Source organism: Lagenorhynchus albirostris, chromosome 20, assembly GCF_949774975.1.
Source record: "Lagenorhynchus albirostris chromosome 20, mLagAlb1.1, whole genome shotgun sequence".
Lineage (NCBI taxonomy): Eukaryota > Metazoa > Chordata > Mammalia > Artiodactyla > Delphinidae > Lagenorhynchus > Lagenorhynchus albirostris.
Window position 1 is genome coordinate 40,631,173 of NC_083114.1, and position 18,972 is coordinate 40,650,144.

At 54.2% G+C, this 18,972-nt stretch overlaps 1 protein-coding gene across 4 annotated transcripts in view; it reads right to left on the reverse strand.

Annotated features, from left to right (window-relative positions):
* LOC132510688 (zinc finger protein 385C) overlaps positions 1-18,972 on the reverse strand; it is a 57,311-nt gene that overhangs the window by 32,231 nt on the left and 6,108 nt on the right. For 2 of the 4 annotated variants that reach the window (XM_060132886.1, XM_060132882.1), the window contains exon 1: positions 6,836-7,214. The exons of 1 other annotated variant lie outside the window; for it this stretch is intronic. In XM_060132886.1, the coding sequence (XP_059988869.1) occupies positions 6,836-6,869 (34 nt within the window). In that variant the 5' untranslated portion in view covers positions 6,870-7,214. Of the gene's footprint in view, positions 1-3,439; positions 3,559-6,835; positions 7,215-18,972 lie in introns of those variants that run through there. One more of the 4 variants, XM_060132883.1, reaches the window with a different exon arrangement.

Consider the following 18,972-nt stretch of genomic DNA (forward strand, 5'->3'; position numbering starts at 1 on the left):
AGGGTGGTCCCTAATCCAATATGGCTGTTGTCCTTATAAGAAGAGGAAATTTGGGGAATTCCCTGGCAGTGCAGTGGTTAGGCCTCCATGTTCTCACTGCCGAGGGCCCGGGTTAGATCCCTGGTTGGGGAATTAAGACCCCACAAGCCGTGTGGCACGGCCAAAAAAAAAAACAAAGAAAAGGAAATTTGGACAGAGACATTTACAGAGATAAGACCATGGGAAGACACAGGGAGAAGATGGCCATCTGCAAGCAAAAGAACAAGGACTTAGAAGAAACCAACTCTGCCTACACCTTGAGCCCAAACTTCTATCAAACTTCTATCCTCCAGAATTGGGAGAAAACAAATTTTTGGTATTTAAGCCACTCAGTCTGTGGTTCTTTGTTACAGCAGCCTAAGCGAACCAATACATCCTCCTAAAAGACATTTCCTGTGTCTTTAGACTTGTGTTCATTTTGCAAATTAGACCCAGTGAAGTCAAGTGATGCCATAACGTTCCCATAAGGCCACATGTCTAGTAGTGGAGCCCACATCTGAACAAAGAAAATTAATTTCTCAAGTTCACAGCCAAGAACCTTGCCTGCAGTCCCTGGACCCCACCCCCTGCTCTTAGTAAGCTGCTTGTCACTTTTGCAGGCAATGTTCCCACAAAATGGGCTGTCATGACGTGTGTGGGGACTGTGAGTGAATGGAACAGAGGGGCACAGTAATGAAGAGCACGCGCTCTGGGACTTCCCTGGTGGCACAGTGGTTAAGAATCCACCTACCAATGCGGGGGACACGGATTCGAGCCGTGGTCCGGGAACATCCCACATGCCGCGGGGCAACTAAGCCCATACGCCACAACTACTGAGCCCGCGAGCCACAACTACTGAGCCCACGCACCACAGCTACTGAAGCCCACGCGCCTAGAGCCCATGCTCCGCAACGAGAAGCCACCGCAATGAGAAGTCCGCGCACCGCAACAAAGAGTAGCTCCTGCTCACCACAACTAGAGGAAGCCTGCCCACAGCAACGAAGACCCAATGCAGCCAAAAATTTAAAAAATTAAAATTAAAAAAATTAAAATTAAAAAAAAAAGAGCACGAGCTCTATATTGACCCCCACCTGGTTTCACATCTCAGCTCTGTCACTTACTGGTTGTGTGACCTGAGCCTCAGTCCTCTCATCTGTATATCTGTAAAATGGGGGTGATGAGGAACGGTTCCCAAGTCATAAGGGCACTGTGAGGATTAGACAAGCTGATCTATATAAAACGCCTCTCAGGGTCCTATAAACGTCAGCACATGGGAGTCATGGGAGAGACCAGGAACAGCAGGCTGCTGGCCGGCAGGGGAAACAGGTTATGAACCAGGCCCAGCGTGAGACACAGGAAGGGCCGGAACTTCTCCCTGGTTCCTGGGGGCGGCCACCAGAAGCATGCCCTGCAGATGCCCACCTGGGCAACGGGACCCGTCCCAAATAAGGAAAGGCATATGCCCTGTCCCACTCCCACCCTATAGAAGGAAGGTATATGTGCCTCGACCAATCAGTAAAGGAAATTTTCACCTTGGACCATTCTTTTGTTTTCTGGCTATAAAAACTGATCAATAGCACATGTTCGGGCTCGACTCTTCCAGACTACTAGGAAGTCGGCCCGCTGTTCTGGCAGTGACCCTTCCCTCTAATAAATTCTATCTTCTTTACATTCTGCTTTGTGTCTGGAAATTCTTTTCCAGCCCGCGTTCGGACCATGACAGCATGGAACAGACTTCCTTACAGCCCTCAGAAGGAACTAACCCTGATGACACTGATTTTAGACTTCCAGCCTCCAGAACTGTGAGACAAGACATTTCTATTGTTTAGGCCACCTGGTTTGTAGTGCTTTGTTATGGCAGCCCTAGAAAACGAATACACCATGGATCTGACCCTTGTGCAATCCTACGTGCCTGGTGACTTGAGGGACCCCGGCACTGTGCCTGGTGGTTTGGCTGGGCTGCAGTACAAGAGATAGCCTCCAGGTGGCGCAGAGAGCATCTAGCGGGAAGATAAGAGGTGGAACTCCTCCACACTCTTGAGGCAACTAGGTTGCCCCTCTGAGCCATGCCAAACTCCTGGGCACCATGTCTGGGGTCCAGGGGACAGCTCTGCCCACGGAGGGTACACTGGAAGGTCACTCCATCACCTTGTGAGAGTCTACCTCCTCTCACCTCTAGATGGAGGTCATCACAGCTATTCTCCTGCCTTTACAAGTCTTCCCCCACTCTCCCAGCAGGAAAGAGGAGCAGGAAGAAAGTACCAGGTATGGGTATTGGGAGGTGGGTCCAACCAGCCAGGGGGAAGAGGCTTCAGGGGGATGAGATTTTCCTGGCCATGGCCAGGAGAGCTGCCTGCTCCACCAGCAAGGGGACAGGGGTATTTTGAAATCTCAGTGCAACTTATGACAGGCAGGCCCAGGACATAGCCCAAGAGAGCAGACAAAAAATACCTGCCATGGGGCTGATTAAACGCCTGTGATATACAGCCTCTGAGCTCACAGAGCCCTCCTGGATTCCGGGGCTAATTGTGCCCCCCCCCCCCCAGCCAGGCTGCTGGGGCTGCCGCAGCCTGCCCTGCCTAACCCCGGCTTCACAGCTGTCCTCTCAGGAGCTCCACCACTCCAGCTCAGCTAAGCCTCCCAGCAAGAAAATGTGGAGGGGTGGGCAATTTTTAGGGCACACACAGGTCAGTCTAACCCCTGCTGTGGGCATCAAGAGGCCAGTACACCCCCTGCTGGGCCCTATTCAGAACCAGCATGACTCACCCTCGCTGGACCCACATTTGCATAGGACACACTGTCTTTAACAAAAGAGGAAATCGAGTCCCAGAGCAGGGGAGGGGACTTGCTTCAAAGTACATGGACAGGCAGTACAAGAACTGCTTCTGGAAGCTTCCCTGCTTCCCTCTCTACCACTCAGCTGCCCAGACCACCTCTTCTTTATCATTACACCTCTGTTTCCCGAGAGCTCACTGTGTGCCAGGTGCTTTACACACAGGACCTCTTTTAAACTTCACAACCCCATGAGGTGGGCACCATTATTGACCTATTATCCCACTTCATAGATTAGAGAACAAGCATGGAGAGGTTTCATGGCCCTGTCCCACCTCTCCTTAAAGCCTGTCAAGTCCTGATCTGAACTGCTGGGTGGGAAGGGGGGCTACGGATACAGAGAAGGGCTTCTGGGGAGGCTCAGGGATGCCCAGCCCCTACCTGGCAGGCAGGGAGGTGCTACACCCTGGGCAGGGAGAGTGGGGGCCAGAGCCAGAGAGGCTGGGAGTAAGGGGTGTGAAGACAGGGAGAGAATTGAACTTAACTTGGGAAAAGACCAGGTGAAAGCAGAGGAAAAGAGCATGCGTGTACCCAGGTGTCTGTCTGTCTGATTTACACGGGAAGCGGGTAAAGCTCCCTCTGTTCTCACCTTCCTTGAGAGATGGGCTGAGGCTGCAGCAGGGAGGGAGCCAGTACTTGAAGGCAGGCTCAAAGCAGCACTGGAGAGTTGATGGAGGCCAGGGCTGCTGTCTGCCTGTCTGTCTGTGTGTCCATCCATATGGAGCTAGAGGGGGTCAGAAAGGAGCACTCAGGCAGGCCCCAGGGCCCATTTCCATCCCTTCTTCCTGGGCGACAGTGGGCTTCAGGGCCCCAGGTTTCTTCTTTTCTTTTTCTTGTTTTGGCTGCATTGGGTCTTTGCTGCTGCGCTCGGCCTTTCTCTAGTTGCGGTGAGCGGCGAGCGGGGGCTACTCTTCGTTGTGGTATGCGGGCTTCTCACGGCGGTGGCCTCCCTTCTTGCCCAGCACGGGCTCTAGGCATGCGGGCTTCAGTAGTTGTGGCTCGCAGGCCCCAGAGCACAGGCTCAGTAGTTGTGGCGCCCGGACTCCGTTGCTCCGCGGCATGTGGGATCCTCCCGGACCAGGGCTCCAACCCGTGTCCCCCTGCACTGGCAGGTGGATTCTCAACCACTGCGCCACCAGAGAAGCCTCTCTTTTTTTCTTTTTAATTTATTTGGTTGCACCGGGTCTTCCTTGCAGCACGTGGGCTTCTTAGTTGTGGCATTTGAACTCTTAGTTGTGGCATGCACATAGGATCTAGTTCCCTGACCAGGGATTGAACCTGGGTCCCTGGCACCAGGAGCGCGGAGTCTTAACCACTGCACCACCAGGGAAGTCCCAGGGCCCCAGGTTTCAGTGGAGTCCTCGGGCACTGTGTGGGATTCTCTGACTGTACTATCCAAAGAGGGGTGGATAGAAAGAACTCTGGAGGCCGTAAGTGCAGAGCAGGGAGTTGTTTCAGCCGCAGCCTGGGGAAGGGTGTCCTCGGGAAAGCGCTGCTTTTGCCAAAGGGTTAACAGGAGAGGAAGGTTCTAGGCCTGTCTCCAGCCTTTGGCAGGGCATGAAGGGCTCCCTCACCAAACCCTTAATGAGCCCAACTACACTCCGGTATTTTTCCCCAGGTCTGTCAATAACTACCCTCCCGCCTCCCTGAGCCAGGTCCCAGGCCCTGCCTCTGAGAAGGGAGCCTGGCTGGCCAGCCAACCTTGGGCCAGTCCCTGCCCCTCCGGGCTTCAGTTCCCCTTCTTTAAAGAGAGAGGGTGGGGCTGGGCTAATCTCTTAGGTCCTTTGCAGGTGGGCAGTGGCAACACAGAGCAGCTGCCTCTCAGATTGGGGTGGGAGGGGGGAAGCCAAGTTGTATTTGTCTGTTTCAGCTGCCAGAGAAAGGCAGGGTGGGGATAGAGAAAGAACTGCCCCATGGAGAGTGTCCATTGCCATCTGGGCACTGTGTAGACAGCACCTCCGTTAACCCTCATAACAACCCCGTGAGGCTTTACAAATGAGGAAGCTGAGGCTCACAGTCGAAAAGAGAGGCAGGTGAAAAGGGTCAGTTCTGTACCATCCTATGATGAAGGGGCAGGGGGTGCACACCGCGGTGGCCCCCATCCCCGTCACTCACAGGGTCACGAGCATGAGTGTGGGATCGTGCCTGGAAGAAGAGAGGCCTCATCCGTTCTCGTCCTAATGGAGTGTGAGCCCTCCTGGGCCTGGCTGCCCCCTCAGTGTCCCCAAGGAGCCACCACTGAGCACTTTGGTCTCTCTTTCCTGCCACTTCTACTCTCCCAAGGCTGACACTTTGCAGGGTGAGGAAGGGCAATAACTCACTTCAGTTGTGCGGCCACCATAGAGCGGCACCCGACGTGGGATGGCCCAGAGAGCTGGGGTCTCTCAAGACTTACACAAAAGACTCCCCAAAGGAGTCAGAGACCCCCACCTCGAGGAGTGGGATGGCGCGAGTGGGGGCAGCCACGGCAACCCCCAACCCACACGTCCCTGCTTGGCCAGAACAGGAGGCCCTGGGGCTGGGCAACAGCCGGTCCAGGTGTCAGATGCGGCGGGGTGGGGATCCATTAGGCAAACCAAGACGGCCGTGTCTGTCTTCCCCCCCGAAGTGATGACAGAGAAAGCCGGTCACCTCTCCCTGGGGACTACTGGGTGCTGGGGATTTCAAGGGTGAGCTGGATAAGAGGTGCTGAAAGTCAACACTCCAGCTCCAAGGATGGGAGAGAGGGGGCATGGGAGGTGACGGAGAGCGATGGCCCAGAGACGAGGTCACCGTCCCCCCCGACCCTCTCTTCCCCCAATCTGTCCTCACCCCCTATTGGCTGGGAGTCCCAGAGGGCCTCCTTCCCTCCTGACACCCCCAGAGATAAGGGCTGCCTCTCCTGGACACTGAGCCTCCCCTGAAAGACCCTCAGGCCACCCTCAGGAAGGAAGTCCTTCTTGCAATCTAAGCTGCATCCCTCCTGCAGGGTCCACAGTGGCAACACAGAACCGCTGCCTCTGAGGTGGGGGTGGGGGAGGGGGTATGAGCCTCAGTACCCCCTGTTCTAGCCTCTGCCGCCAGGCAAGGCCTGGGAACCTTACTTGTTGTGCAGGAGACCCTCCACACTGCCTGCCCAGGACTCTGGCACGGCTCAGCCTCATCCACCGCCTGCTCGCCCAGCACAACCCCCCGTAAGACTGAACAGTGGCTCCCCCAATCCGTGCTCCCCATCGCGATTGTCCCACAATGGGGAGCACCTCCCTATCAGCACTTCCAAGTTGGGGCTGAGTGAATGCGTCCTGAGAGCCAGAGGAAGGAGGGTTGAGACGTCCTAGGACTGTTTGAGAGTTGTGGGTGGGAGAGAGAACCCTGCCTCCCCCTTGGACCGCGAGGGCCAACCTCTGCCCCTGACCCCGACAGAAGAGGAAGCATTCTGCTTGAAGGGGGAGGGGCGGGCAGGAAGGCCTCCAAAGACGGTGAATGAGGGGGATGGGACCCGGGGGTGGAGAGCATACTCTTTGCACCCCTGCCCCAAAAGACAACAGATCTCCCATCCCCCACCCCTTCCATTCTACTCTATCCCAGGGGCTAATAAGGGGGGGTTGATTTTTGGAGTCTCTGAACAACTTAGACGAAGAAGGTAGGTTATTTGGTGGAGCCCCCTGTCTGCAGAGAACGGTCCCTTCCTTTTTAGGATGGGAGTCTCACCGTCTCTGCCCCGTGGTCCCCAGCCTCCCTTCCCCTACCTCCTGGGAGCTGGAAGTCCTCTGGCCATCACCCTTGTCCCAGCTCCCAGCCTCTGTTTCCGGTTAAGTCGTGATTCTTGTCTCCCACCTTCCCCCAACACAAGGCGGGGCAGGGTACTCGCCGCTGCCACCAGCCCTACAGAGACACCAAAACCGCCACCCCGCGCGCGGGCCCCCTCGGGCGCTCGGCCCCAGCGGCGCGTCGGTCCCGGTTGGGGAGCCAGGAGTGCGGTCCCACGGCCCGCGCCCGCCCCTACATGAAGGGCGCTCCCGACCGGAGCGGGGCTGCATCCAGCCGCCCGCGGCCACCCGGGGCGATCTGGATTCTCGGCTCCCAGAGGTGGGCGGCGGGTGAGTCCCGGGCCCCCGCGTCCCGGGGCAGCCGCGGAGTCTCCGGAGCCCGCCCCTGGGCGGCCCGCGGGAAGCAGGTGCCAGGAGCCACGCCGCCCCGAACGGAGGGCAGGCGAGCAGGCTGGGAGAGGGGCTGCTCCCCTCGATGGGGCTCCCCAGGAAGGAGAGGAGGGGAGACCCAGGGGCTCTCCTGGTGGCGGGGCTGGGCCCATGGGTGAGTATCCTCCCTACCCCTGGCTGGCCAGTCCTGAGCGCTCCTCGCCTTCGGAGGGGTTCCAGAGCTTAGGGGAGGGGACCCCAAAGTGGCCACCTCCCAGTGGCCTGCTGTGACCTTCCCTACCCCTTTGTAAACCAGCCCCTCTTCTCGGGGGAAGTTCAGGGAGAAGGAGGAAGCTGACATTCATGGAGCACCTCCTGGGTGCCAGGACGATGGCATTCAATCCTCCCAACAACTCAGCCCAGATTGGTTTGATTCCCATTTTACACACCAGGAGATGAAAGATTGGGGATGTTAAGCAACTGGTCCAAAGTCACTCAGGAAGTGAGCGCCGAAAAGGAGACTCCAGGTTGCCCGGAGGTCAGAGCACCAAACCAGGCCGGTGCGCCTGCTGGGGAAATATCACCGGTGTGTGCAGCTGGGAGACATTTCTGATTCTTCCCAGGGAATCAGTGCACTGGGTCTGGGCTGCATCAGGGCACAAGGCAGGGGTATGAAGCCAAGCAGAGGAGGGCAGGAGGCAGGGGCCAGTGGCATAACGTCCTAACAGCTCTTGCCATCATTCCATTATTGGGGAGTCCCCCCAAAAGGGGATGGGAATGGCTCATGTACCTAAAGAAGATGTACCACTGCTGCTCACCCCACCTCATGCTCCGGGCAGGCTTCACGTGAAAGAGGCCTTCCAGAGAGGAGATCCCGCTGTGGGGAGCCCTGGAGATGCCATGCCCGCTCCCTCCCAGCACTTCTGGTTCTCACACCCACCAACTCACTCCTGTCTTGAGGCCTCTGCTGTTGCCTCAGCCTGGAACTGATCTTCACAGGGCTGTTTCCTCGTCACTCAGGCCTCAACTCCAATATCACCTCCCCAGGACCCCATTTCCCCAGCCCCATTATACTTTATCCCAGCCCCTGGTTAACTTCCCTCTTAGCACATCTCCCAGGATGTAATGCTTTTGCTTGTCTCCCTCATGGGGGCAGGGCCTTTATTTCCCAGATATCGGAAGCACCAGCGCAAAGCTTGATGCGTACCTAATAAATGCTCCATGTGAAGAGTTGCTGAACGAATGCATGAATTCACTTCCACGCTAAGAGTCAATCCACATTAAAGTGTACACTTTAAATGGGCGAATTGGGCTTCCCTGGTGGCACAGTGGGTAAGAATCCGCCTGCCAACACAGGGGACACGGGTTTGAGCCCTGGTCCAGGAAGATCCACGTGCCGCAGGGCAACTAAGCCCGTGCGCCACAACTACTGAGCCTGCGCTCTAGAGCCCACGAGCCACAACTACTGAAGCCCGCGTGCCTAGAGCCTGTGCTCCGCAACAAGAGAAGCCACTGCAGTGAGAAGCCCGCGCACCTCAACAAAGAGTAGCCCCTGCTCACCGCAACTAGAGAAAGCCTGCGCCCAGCAACGAAGACCCAACACAGCCAAAAATAAATAAAATTATTTTAAAATGGGCGAATTGTAAGCTATGTGACATATCTTAATAAAGTGGTTACTCACAAATCAATCAGTGCAGGGTGGGGCTGACAGTCATGGTCCACCACGGGTACCTCGCCATCCCCCAGCACACCCCCCCCCAACTTGATCCAGTCACATCTCTGTCCGTCACAGTCCACATCCTGTGTCTGTCCATGGGGAACTGCAGTTGCTCAGACTTGGAAGGGATCTTAGCGGTCATCCTGTCCCTTCTGTAACGTGTCCCTGACAGGTTAGCCTCTGGCCTCTGCTTGCCTATACTGATGACTCACTCTCTCACAACACAGCCCATTCCGCTGATGGATGGTTCTCGAGGATAGAAAGCTCATCAGTATGGGGTCTGGAAGTTGCTTTCCTGTAATGCTTGTGCAAGGGTTCTAGAGCTGCTCTCTGGTAATGCAGAAAAAGCCCACCCCGACTTCCATAGCCTGCCGAAGACGGCTGGCAGCCTCTTCCTCAGGGGTCTCTTCTCCCAGCAAAACAGACCTATTTCCCTCAACTATTCTTTCCCTTATATGGCCACCTCCTCCAGGAAGCCCCTCCTACATGCTCCTAGGGCATCTCCTATGGGCCCCAACACTGCACTTATCATACTGTATTGAACTGTGTCCCCCAAACCCTGCCCCAGCCATCCCACTGTGCTGAATAGGCTAGTTCTGGGCCTTTACTCATTCCCTTCTGCTCAGTCCCTTGCATGGTGATCCAGTGACCTGAACTGCACAACTCAATAAAAATCTGTCTCCAGAGGTTTTCTGACCCCACTCATATCCCTCTTAAACTTACTTGGGCTTTCAATGTCCTGCTTAGAACAGAGCAAAGGAGATAATCACCTCCCCCCATCCTCCATCCCGCCCTCTATGAATGCTGCCCAGCCCTTAACTTTTCTGCCCTCCTGAGTCAGCTCTATATAGAGCTGAGGGGACCTCCCATGTCTACTTTCACGTGATATGTTGGCAAGTTCAGCCTCCCCATCTAGTTGCCCAGAGCGTGATTTCTTGAACTATGACCACCAGACCTTGTGTTTGGGCTTGCTGGCTCTCCCATGAAATCATTCTGCCCAGCCTGATGAAATCATTCAGCAGGACCACAAGTGCCAGCTTAGTGCCACCACAAAGACGTGGCTTCACCTAGATACACAGGGATAACACGCCCTTGAACTCCAACCCTGCACACACGCACCACACTGCTCTCAGCTGTGAGCCTTCTGCCTTCCAGACCCTTCCCACAGCTTTATCGATCCATTTTATCCTCCCAAATAGCCTTGAAAAGTCAGTATTCCTCTCCTCACTTTAAAGATGAGGAAAGGGAAGCTCTGAGAGGTTAGTTTACCTGCCTGAGGTCACACAGTAGAAAGGGTTGAAGTTGAACCCCATCTGGTTGACTCTAAACTCTAGGGCCTCTTTCCTCTATGTAATGGTGCCTCTAAAGGCCTTATCCCAATATACCCAGACATTTTTCCTATAAAGGTGGGTGAGGAGGAAGAAAACACAGAAAACCTCTTCTTCGTCATGAGAGCTGGAGGTGCCAGGTTGGGCTGGTGCTCCCTTTCCCGCCCATCACTCATCCAAGGAGGGATTCAGGCCCCTAGTTATTGTCTTCCCCCTCCAATGCCGCCAGAAAAATGACCCTTAGTCTAAATAAGGCTACGGAGTCTCTAGTTGGGCCACTCAGTTCTCCCTGCTGCTCAGTCTCATCCCATCATCTCCTCTTCCTCTGTTTTGTCTGTGATGAATCCTCAGCCCTAGAACAGTGCCTGGCACACCAAATGCAACCAACACATATTGCTGGATTTGAGGGACGAACCAACTCTCACTGTGGGCACAAAAAATGGATTGGGTTCCTTGCTCTGGCTGTGTGGGCTGAGGCAAGTTACTTTCCCTCTCTGAGCTTCAGTTTCCTTATCTGTAAAACAGGACAATTAACAGATAATAGGGCTTCCCTGGTGGCATAGTGGTTAAGAATCTGCCTGCCAATGCAGGGGACACGGGTTCGAGCCCTGGTCCGGGAAGATCCCACGTGCCGCGGAACAACTCAGCCCGTGTGCCACAACTACTGAGCCTGCGCTCTAGGGCCCGCGAGCCACAACTACTGAAGCCTGTGCGCCTAGAGCCCGTGCTCCGCAACAAGAGAAGTCACCACAATGAGAAGCCTGCACACCGCGATGAAGAGTAGCCCCCGCTCGCCACAACTAGAGAAATCCCGCGCGCAGCAACAAAGACCCAACGCAGCCAAAAATAAATTTATTAAAAAAAAAAATTTGTTTTAAAGAAAGGAAAAAAGAACACATAATAACATGGCAGAGGGTGATGTGAGATCATCCCTGCAGAATGACTGACATAATATGTGCCCAATTAATAAAATGGGTATCATTAATGAGGTGTTATGGTCCCTGCTTTAGAGACGGGGCGCTGGGGCTCAGAGAGGTGAAGGGACTTACGTAACACACACAAGCTGTTATGCCCAGCTTGGAAGTGGCCCATACAGAATGGGAGCCCGGTATGTCTGGCCTTAAGGCTGTGCCCTTTTCCCTGCACCGCAGGGCCTCCCCTGAGTGCTCAATAAATATAAATCCCTATCACAAAGATAGGAGATGGTTATACTAATCATTCTTACTAATAACACCAAGGGCCCCAGCTGAGGCAAAGCCTGTAGCAAAGGGGCTCAGGAGAGGCGCCAAAGACCCCTGCCCAGACAGCAGCTCCTGTTCTGCTCATGGCCCCACCTGGGGTTGGGGGCGTAGAGTAATTCTAGGCCCCTGTGTTCCAGGAAGGCGGGGGAAGCCCCAACCTCAGGTGGGCCTGCCCTGTCCATCATGGGTCCTTTCCATTCCCACTGAAAGGGCAGAATCACTAACGGCTGAGAGCCCTCCCCGCAAGGGGGCCAGCCTTTTGCCTCCTAAAATAGCCCAGAGCCACCATGTGCCCAGGGCGTCTCCCCACTTGTTGCAAATCCCTCTGAAATTAAATCCCCATCCTGCCCCAAGCAGGATGGCACAACCTGCTGCCGCCGCCGGGCTCTATGGCTGGCCGGGCTCCCCCCAGGGGAAGCTGGGACAGCTGTCCTTCACGGTGACCGAGACATAAATCCCCAAATAATGAGACAGGCGCTGGGAACACAGAACCAGACACGGTGCTAATTGGTTTACTTCTGGGCAGGCATGATGTGGAGACAACAGCCACAGGCCTCGGTTTCCCAGCCGGGACGATGGGGTGGGGAGACGTGATGACCTTCTGGGTCCGAGTTTCTGTGCCCTCTGACTGGCTTCACACCCAGACTCGCCAGCAGTTCCTTCCTAGAACATCAACTTCTTAGATGTAAAAGGGAAGGACTGGGATCCCCTGGTCCAGGTCTTGAAGTAGGGAGGCCCAAATCATGCCTACCATGATCTAAAAATACCTCTTTCCGCTAAGAACAAAAACAAAACAAAACACAAAACCTAAAGTCTCAGCCACCTCAACATGCTTGAGGATGGGGGGTGGGGGGAGGGCCCAGCACAGTCTCCCTGCTCCTCGCGCATGGTCAGTAGTGGATTCTTGGACGCGCAAGAGGTCCTCAGTTTTCAGTAATCAGGATGAGATTCTCACATTAAACTTTAAAAGTCTTTGCTCAAAAAGAAGCAGCAGCGTGAAGTCAGAAAGGGAAAAACAAATATCATATATTAACGCATATATGTTGAATCTAGAAAAGTGGTACAGATGAACCGGTTTGCAAGGCAGAAATAGAGACACAGATATAGAGAACAAACGTATGGACACCAAGGGGGGAACGTGGCGGGCGGTGGTGGTAGTAGTGTGATGAACTGGGAGATTGGGATTGACATGTATACACTAATACGTATAAAATAGATAACTAATACGAAAATAAATAAATAAAATAAAACAAACAAACAATAAAAAGAAGCAGCAGCAGCTGACGCCTTCGACTCCCCCGACTTTGCCACCATCACCCTCTCCTGGAAACATGGCCAGATGAGCTCCAAATACGGGCCACACGGAGGCTCCATTGCACTGGCTTAGAGGCAGTAGGATGGACAGGACGACCTTTCCAGGCCTGGGCTGCTTCTGCGTTGTGGTGAGATGGAAAGGGGAGGAGCCAGGGGAGGGGATAAGTGTGTGTCTGTGAAAGTAATTTGGGGGAGTCTCATGAGAACCGGAGTAAGTTGGAATCAGGGAAACATGCATTTAAGTACAACTCTGCCACGTACTGACCTGTGACTGGGAACACGGCCCTTTTCCCCACATCTCAGTTTCCTGATCTGTGAAATGGGGATGACAATAATAATAACTAATAATAACTCCCCTAACCCAAGGCTGGCAGCTAAGAAGATTAAATAAAATAACAAATAGAAAATACCCTGCAGGCTATAGAGAGCCATTGTGACGTGAGGGGATGACATTGTTAGTTAAAGCAGGAGGGACAGTGGTAAGACTGCAGAAAGAACTTCCTCACAGCTGTGCAATGGAAACTAATGGGGCAAAAGAGAGGGAAGACAAACGGGCCTGGGCAGAACCCCCCAAACCTCACCAATGATCCCCTTTCCCAACACAGGGTGCCCCTCCCCATACCCAGACTAGACCCCTCCCCTCCTGCCTGTCATCTTGCCTCACAAGGCTATCAGCCCGTCCCCAGTCTTTCCCAGCCCAGAGCTATATCCAACTTGTTTTTGTTACCAACGCAATGGAAATTATTTCAACCTCCTCACTCAGCTTGGCAAAGCTGCCTGTGTTGTGTAGGAGAGGTCGAAGCTGGAGGAGAGGAGGCTGGGAACTGACGTGTCCACAGCAGGGGTAGCCCCCTCCCCAGAATATTCATTGCAACAGCAGCAGTCCAGAAGGCAGTCAGCTTACTGGGGGGACTTCCCCATACTGCCCCATGGAAGAGAAGGAAAGGCTGAGGGCCCAGGGGTCCTCACTGGGACCTTGGCTACCTTCCCTCTTACTTAAAGAGCTGTATTCAGAAGAGGCCGGGAGAGGCCCTGACTACCAGCCAGGATCAACCCTGAGGAAATTAAGATCTTTGAGTTTCCCCAACCCACCCTTCATTTTCTGATGCTTTTATTTAGTTAGTTTGTCCAGCAGAATGCTCCCACCCCACCGGACCCTGAGGTCCTCTCCTCTTCCTCAGTATAAGTAACTGAACTTAACGCATCCTAACCTCAGAAGGATGGAGGCAGGGGGAGGCTGAGGATGACCCTGAGGATCTGGGGTCACCTGGGGCACGAGGTGGGGGACAGACTCCAAGCCCACTGGCTGAGGGAGATGGTGGGGTGGCCGCGGTCCACCTTGCTGGCCAGGGAGCAGCTGCCGACCACAAGGAGTCCTCCTCTCAGATCAGTCGGGTGGGTGGAAGCACAGGGCCGTTGCAGGCCATGAAGGAAGCCTTTCAAAACCAGCAGAGAGGCTCCAAGAAACGCCCTGGGGATGGGCTGTGTCAACACGCCCTATGCCCCCCAGGCCCTCCGCTCAGCCTCCAGGCTGCCAGGCTGCTTCCCACAGTAGAGGCTGCCAGAAGGCCTTGGCTGGGAGACAGCCTGGGGCCCAGGACAGAGCCTGGGCTCTGGAGCCATCAGACCTTGGGCAAGTCGCTTCACCCCTCTGATCTGTAAAATGGGCACAATAGAATCTACCTTGCAGGGTTGTTGGGAAAATCAAGGGATGTATATGGAGAGTGTCTCCCTTTGGGCCTGGCATAGAGTAGGGGCTCGATAAACTCACTCAATAAACATTCATTGAATACCTACTCTATGCCAGGCCCTCCATTCTATGCCCTGGGGATCCAGCAGTGAACAAAAGTCCTAAGGGTCCCTCACGGGGCTTGCAATCTAGGGAGATGGTCAGGTCAATACGCAGACAAACACACAAGGTCAGGGAGAACAAGAGGCCAGGAAAGGCCTCTCTGAGGACAGGACAGTTCAGCCCAGAGCTGGCTGATGTGAGGGACAGGCCTGCTTGAGGGTCCTCAACTGTGGCTGTTCACTGGAATCACCTGGGCAGCTTTGAAAATGATGCTGGGGCCCCTCCCCAGGGATTCCGATGAACTTGGTCCAGGGTGCAGCCTGGGCACCAGGACTTTTCAATTCTGCCCAGGTGATTCCCATGTGCAGCTAAGGGTGAGAACCCCTCACCCTGCAGTTTTCCCCAATGGCTGGCCCCTTGAACATTACCTGGGAGCTTGCTGGCCATCCTGGGCTGGGCCCCAATCCCAGGGGTTCAGATTCAGGGGCTGGCGTGAGGTTCAGCGTCTGCCTTTTTAACAAGCACCCAGGTGATTCTGAAGAGCAGACAGGCCTAGAGATGTGTCTGGGATTCCAGCACTGTCCTGTCCAGAGCCACGCCCTGCTGCTTAGGAGCAAAAGGACCCACCTGTCTGACCTCAGCCTGGGAAGCCCCGCCTCCTTTCTCAGGCAGTCAAGTTCTGCGCATGCTCCTGGGCTTAACCGTGAAGACGGAAGGTCCCCACCGCTGTGGGCTTGGACTCTGTTTCCTCAGCCTCTTGGCCGAAGCCCCCACGCCATTCTGTTCCATGTCCACGTTTCATGTCCAACCATGTGGCTCCAAGTCTGGCGCCCCACAGGTAGGACTCGTCCTGGTTGAAGGAGTACCAAACCTACCCCAGCCTCTGCTGGACACAGCTGCTCCCACAACTGGGCCAAAGGCGGCGGGGTTGTGACCTGCTCCTGGAAATCCCTGCTCCACCCCCTTCTCCTGTCCTGGGTCTCTGATCCCAGGACTCCTCCCGTGGAGTCTGACTTCTCTCCCTCCCACTACACTCTCAGCCCTGCCCTAAGGGCCAGGCCCTGGGATGGGAGAGAATCCCCTTACATCCCTGCTGAAGAATCAGGTCCCCGCCCCGCCTCATGCTTTAGCTGCCTGGCCTAAGGGATGCTCACCCTTTAGGGAAGCAGCATAGTATAGCCATATCCCCACACTGGGTTCAAATCCTGCCCCTGCCACTTCCCAACTGTGGGACCTTGGCCACCTCTGTGCCATAGTTTCCCCATCTGTAAGATAAGGATAAATAGTATCTTTCTTAGAGAGTTGTTACGGGGATTAAATGAGTCAATATTTGTACAGTGTTTAGCAAACAGGTACATCGTACATTATGTGTGTTTGTTAAATAATATTTAAAAATATATGATTCCACGGGCTTCCCTGATGGTGCAGTGGTTAAGAATCCGCCTGTCAATGTAGGGGACACAGGTTCGAGCCCTGGTCCAGGAGGATCCCACATGCTGTGGAGCAACTAAGTCCGTGCGCCACAACTACTGAGCCTGTGCTCTAGAGCCCGTGAGCCACAACTACTGAGCCTGTGTGCTGCAGCTACTGAAGTCTGCAAGCCTAGAGCTCATGCTCCGCAACAAGAAAAGCCACTGCAACAAGAAAGCCCGCGCACCGCAACAAAGAGTAGCCCTCACTCGCCACAACTAGAGAAAGCCCACGCGCAGCAATGAAGACCCAACACGGTCAATAAATAAATAAATTAATTAATTAATTAATTTTTAAAAATACACGATTCCAGGAAGGTGATGCTTTAGTCAGTCAACAAAGTGGGTCCTGGCGATGCGCTAGTTCTGGGAGGCTGGGATTAAGATTCCATTTTACCGGCAAGGAGACTGAGGATCAGGTCAGTTACTTCAAGCCTTCTCCCTTCAAGCACCCCAAGGCCCACCTCCCTTACTCCTCAGGCGCCTGGCCTGGCCCAGGTGGGCTCTGTGCCCCGCACCGACAGAGGTCCCTTTGTACCCCTGCCCAGGGTCACACCCAGAGCTTGGAGCCACGGACCAGACAAGCGCCTTGTGTCTGGGTCTGTTTCACGGCCAGATCTGTGGTCGCCCTGGCTGCTCCAGCCATGTGCTCTGGGCAGGTGGGCCTGAGGGCCATCCCCACCCCTCCCAGCCCCCCACCCCAACCTCAGCAGGGCATCCTTCACCCTCCCTCGCCACATTCAGCCAGGAGACAGACTGGGAGGGAGCCCCGAGGAAAACACCCTAGTTCTCGGTCTCTATCCCGTGCAAACTTCAAGTGGTCGGACCCTGGGGTGTCTGGGGCTTCAGAGGAAGGGAGGGGCAGGAGCTGAGGGTGTGAGGAATGACATGGAGGTCACTCTGGGGGAGTGGGGAGGGCCATGGTGGGATCCGGGGAGTGAGACGGGATTACCTAGCCCTTTCTACCTCCCTAATCTGTCTTCAATCTGTTCACTTCTCTTTACCACCTGGATTAGCACCATAGCCTCCTCACCAGCCTCCCTGCCTCCACTCCTCCACCTCCCACACTCCCAGTCTATTCTCCACATGGCCAGAAGAGCCTTTTTAAAAGGCAAATCTTCCCTGGTGGTATAGTGGTTGAGAGTCCGCCTGCCGATGCAGGGGACACGGGTTCGTGCCCCGGTCCGGGAAGATCCCACATGCCGTGGTGCGGCTGGGCCCGTGAGCCATGGCCACTGAGCCTGCGCATCCGGAGCCTGTGCTCCGCAACAGGAGAGGCCACAACAGTGAGAGGCCCGCGTACCGCAAAAAAAAAGGCAGATCTGAACTTGTCACTCTCCTGCCTAAAACCTCCAAAGGTTTCTCCTTCACTTTATTATTATTAGTTTTTAAATATCAAATCTGATTTTTATTTTAAAAATTTTATTTATTTATTTGGCTGCATTGGGTCTTCTTTGCTGCACGTGGGCTTCTCTAGCTGCGGTGAGCGGGGGTTACTCTTTGCTGCGGAGCACAGGCTCTAGGCATGAGGGCCCCGTAGTTGTGGCTTACGGGCCGTAGAACGCAGGCTCAGTAGTTGTGGCGCATGGGCTGAGTTGCTCCGTGGCATGTGGGATCTTCCTGGACCAGGGCTTGAACCTGTGTCCCCTGCATTGGCAGGCGGATTCTAAACCACTGCGCCACCAGGGAACTCCCTGATTTTTATCTTATTATATTATTATTATTTTTTATTTTGGCCGCACTCTGCGGCTTGCGGGATCTCAGTTCCCCCACCAGGGATTGAACCTGGGCCATGGCAGTGAAAGTGCAGAGTCCCAACCGCTGGACCACCAGGGAAGTCCCTCCTTCACTTTAAGAGAATCCTTACCGCCTGGAAGATCTGGCCCCTACCCGTCTCCCCAAAACCCTTCTCCTCTGCAACCCACCATCCTGCCCACAGATTAACTGAGATATAAATGCAACTCTCCACTTAAGGCTATGGCTGGTAGAAGTAACACTGGTAACAGCTAGAAACCAGATACAGGAAGACTCGTTATTGACTAAAGTGGACACAGGAATCTAATCTTGACCACAAATCTCTTTTTACGTTCGAATCTTCCAAAATTGGAGTTTACCCAGTCACTCACGCAATGGCAGAGACTAGGGTTGGGGGTCTTTGATCATTGTGAAATTGATCAGTGAATCAAATCTCGGTGGCAAAATCTACACAGAATCGATGCCAGTGAAAATAATTTCAGTAAAATTAAAATAGAATGGAAAAAAAAAGGAAATTTGTTTAATTGTAGGGGAAGAATGGAAAAATCTGATCAAGGAGTTAAGCTGGATGAATAGGGTTCAAACTGGAAAACACTTTCTAAAAGTCTTCAGTGTTGGTATGTTTTGATTTAAAATGTTTGCATTCAAAACATCCTTTGGGTCAAAACGTCCAGGTCAAAATATCCTGTGCCCCTCGGATCTGTTTTCGTACCTCTCCCTGCCTTTCTTATGATACTCCAGCCACACTGGGCTCTTTCTCTCCCCGGAGCACAGCAAGCTCTCCCTCACCCCGGAGGGTCTCAGAACCTGTTCTTACTGCCTGCAGCGCTCTTTTCCCCCTGGCTCCTACCTCTCTTTCTCATGGCTGATGCTGAAATACCGTTGAGAGGCCTTCCTTCCTTGCCCTCTTTAAGGTAGATGTCCTTCCTGCCTCCTCATGTGCTCTCTTATTCCCCCTGTCTTATTCCTCCTTGAATTCCCAGGGCAGGGCCTACCAAATTGTAACACGTAGTAGGTGCTCAATAAATAGTTGTTTGTTTGGTTGTGCCACACGGCTTACAGGATCTCAGTTCCCCAACCAGGGATCGAACCCGTGCCCCCGGCAATGGAAGTGTGGATTCTTAACCACTGGACCGCCAGGGAAGTCCCAATAAATATTTGTTGAATGAATGAATAAATCAGTAGCACCAGGGTGAGGGGCGGGGGGATGGGTTAGGGCTTACAAAAGCCCCGGGAGAGCAAAGAGACAGGGCAAGGGAACAGTCTTCCACCTCTAACCCCCTCTTACTCATGACACCAGGTTCTGGAGAAGCCCATTTCAGCAGAAAGGAGGGGACAGTACCAGTTCTGCTTCATTTCTGCCCCTTGCCCAGCCTCCCAAGGTCCGA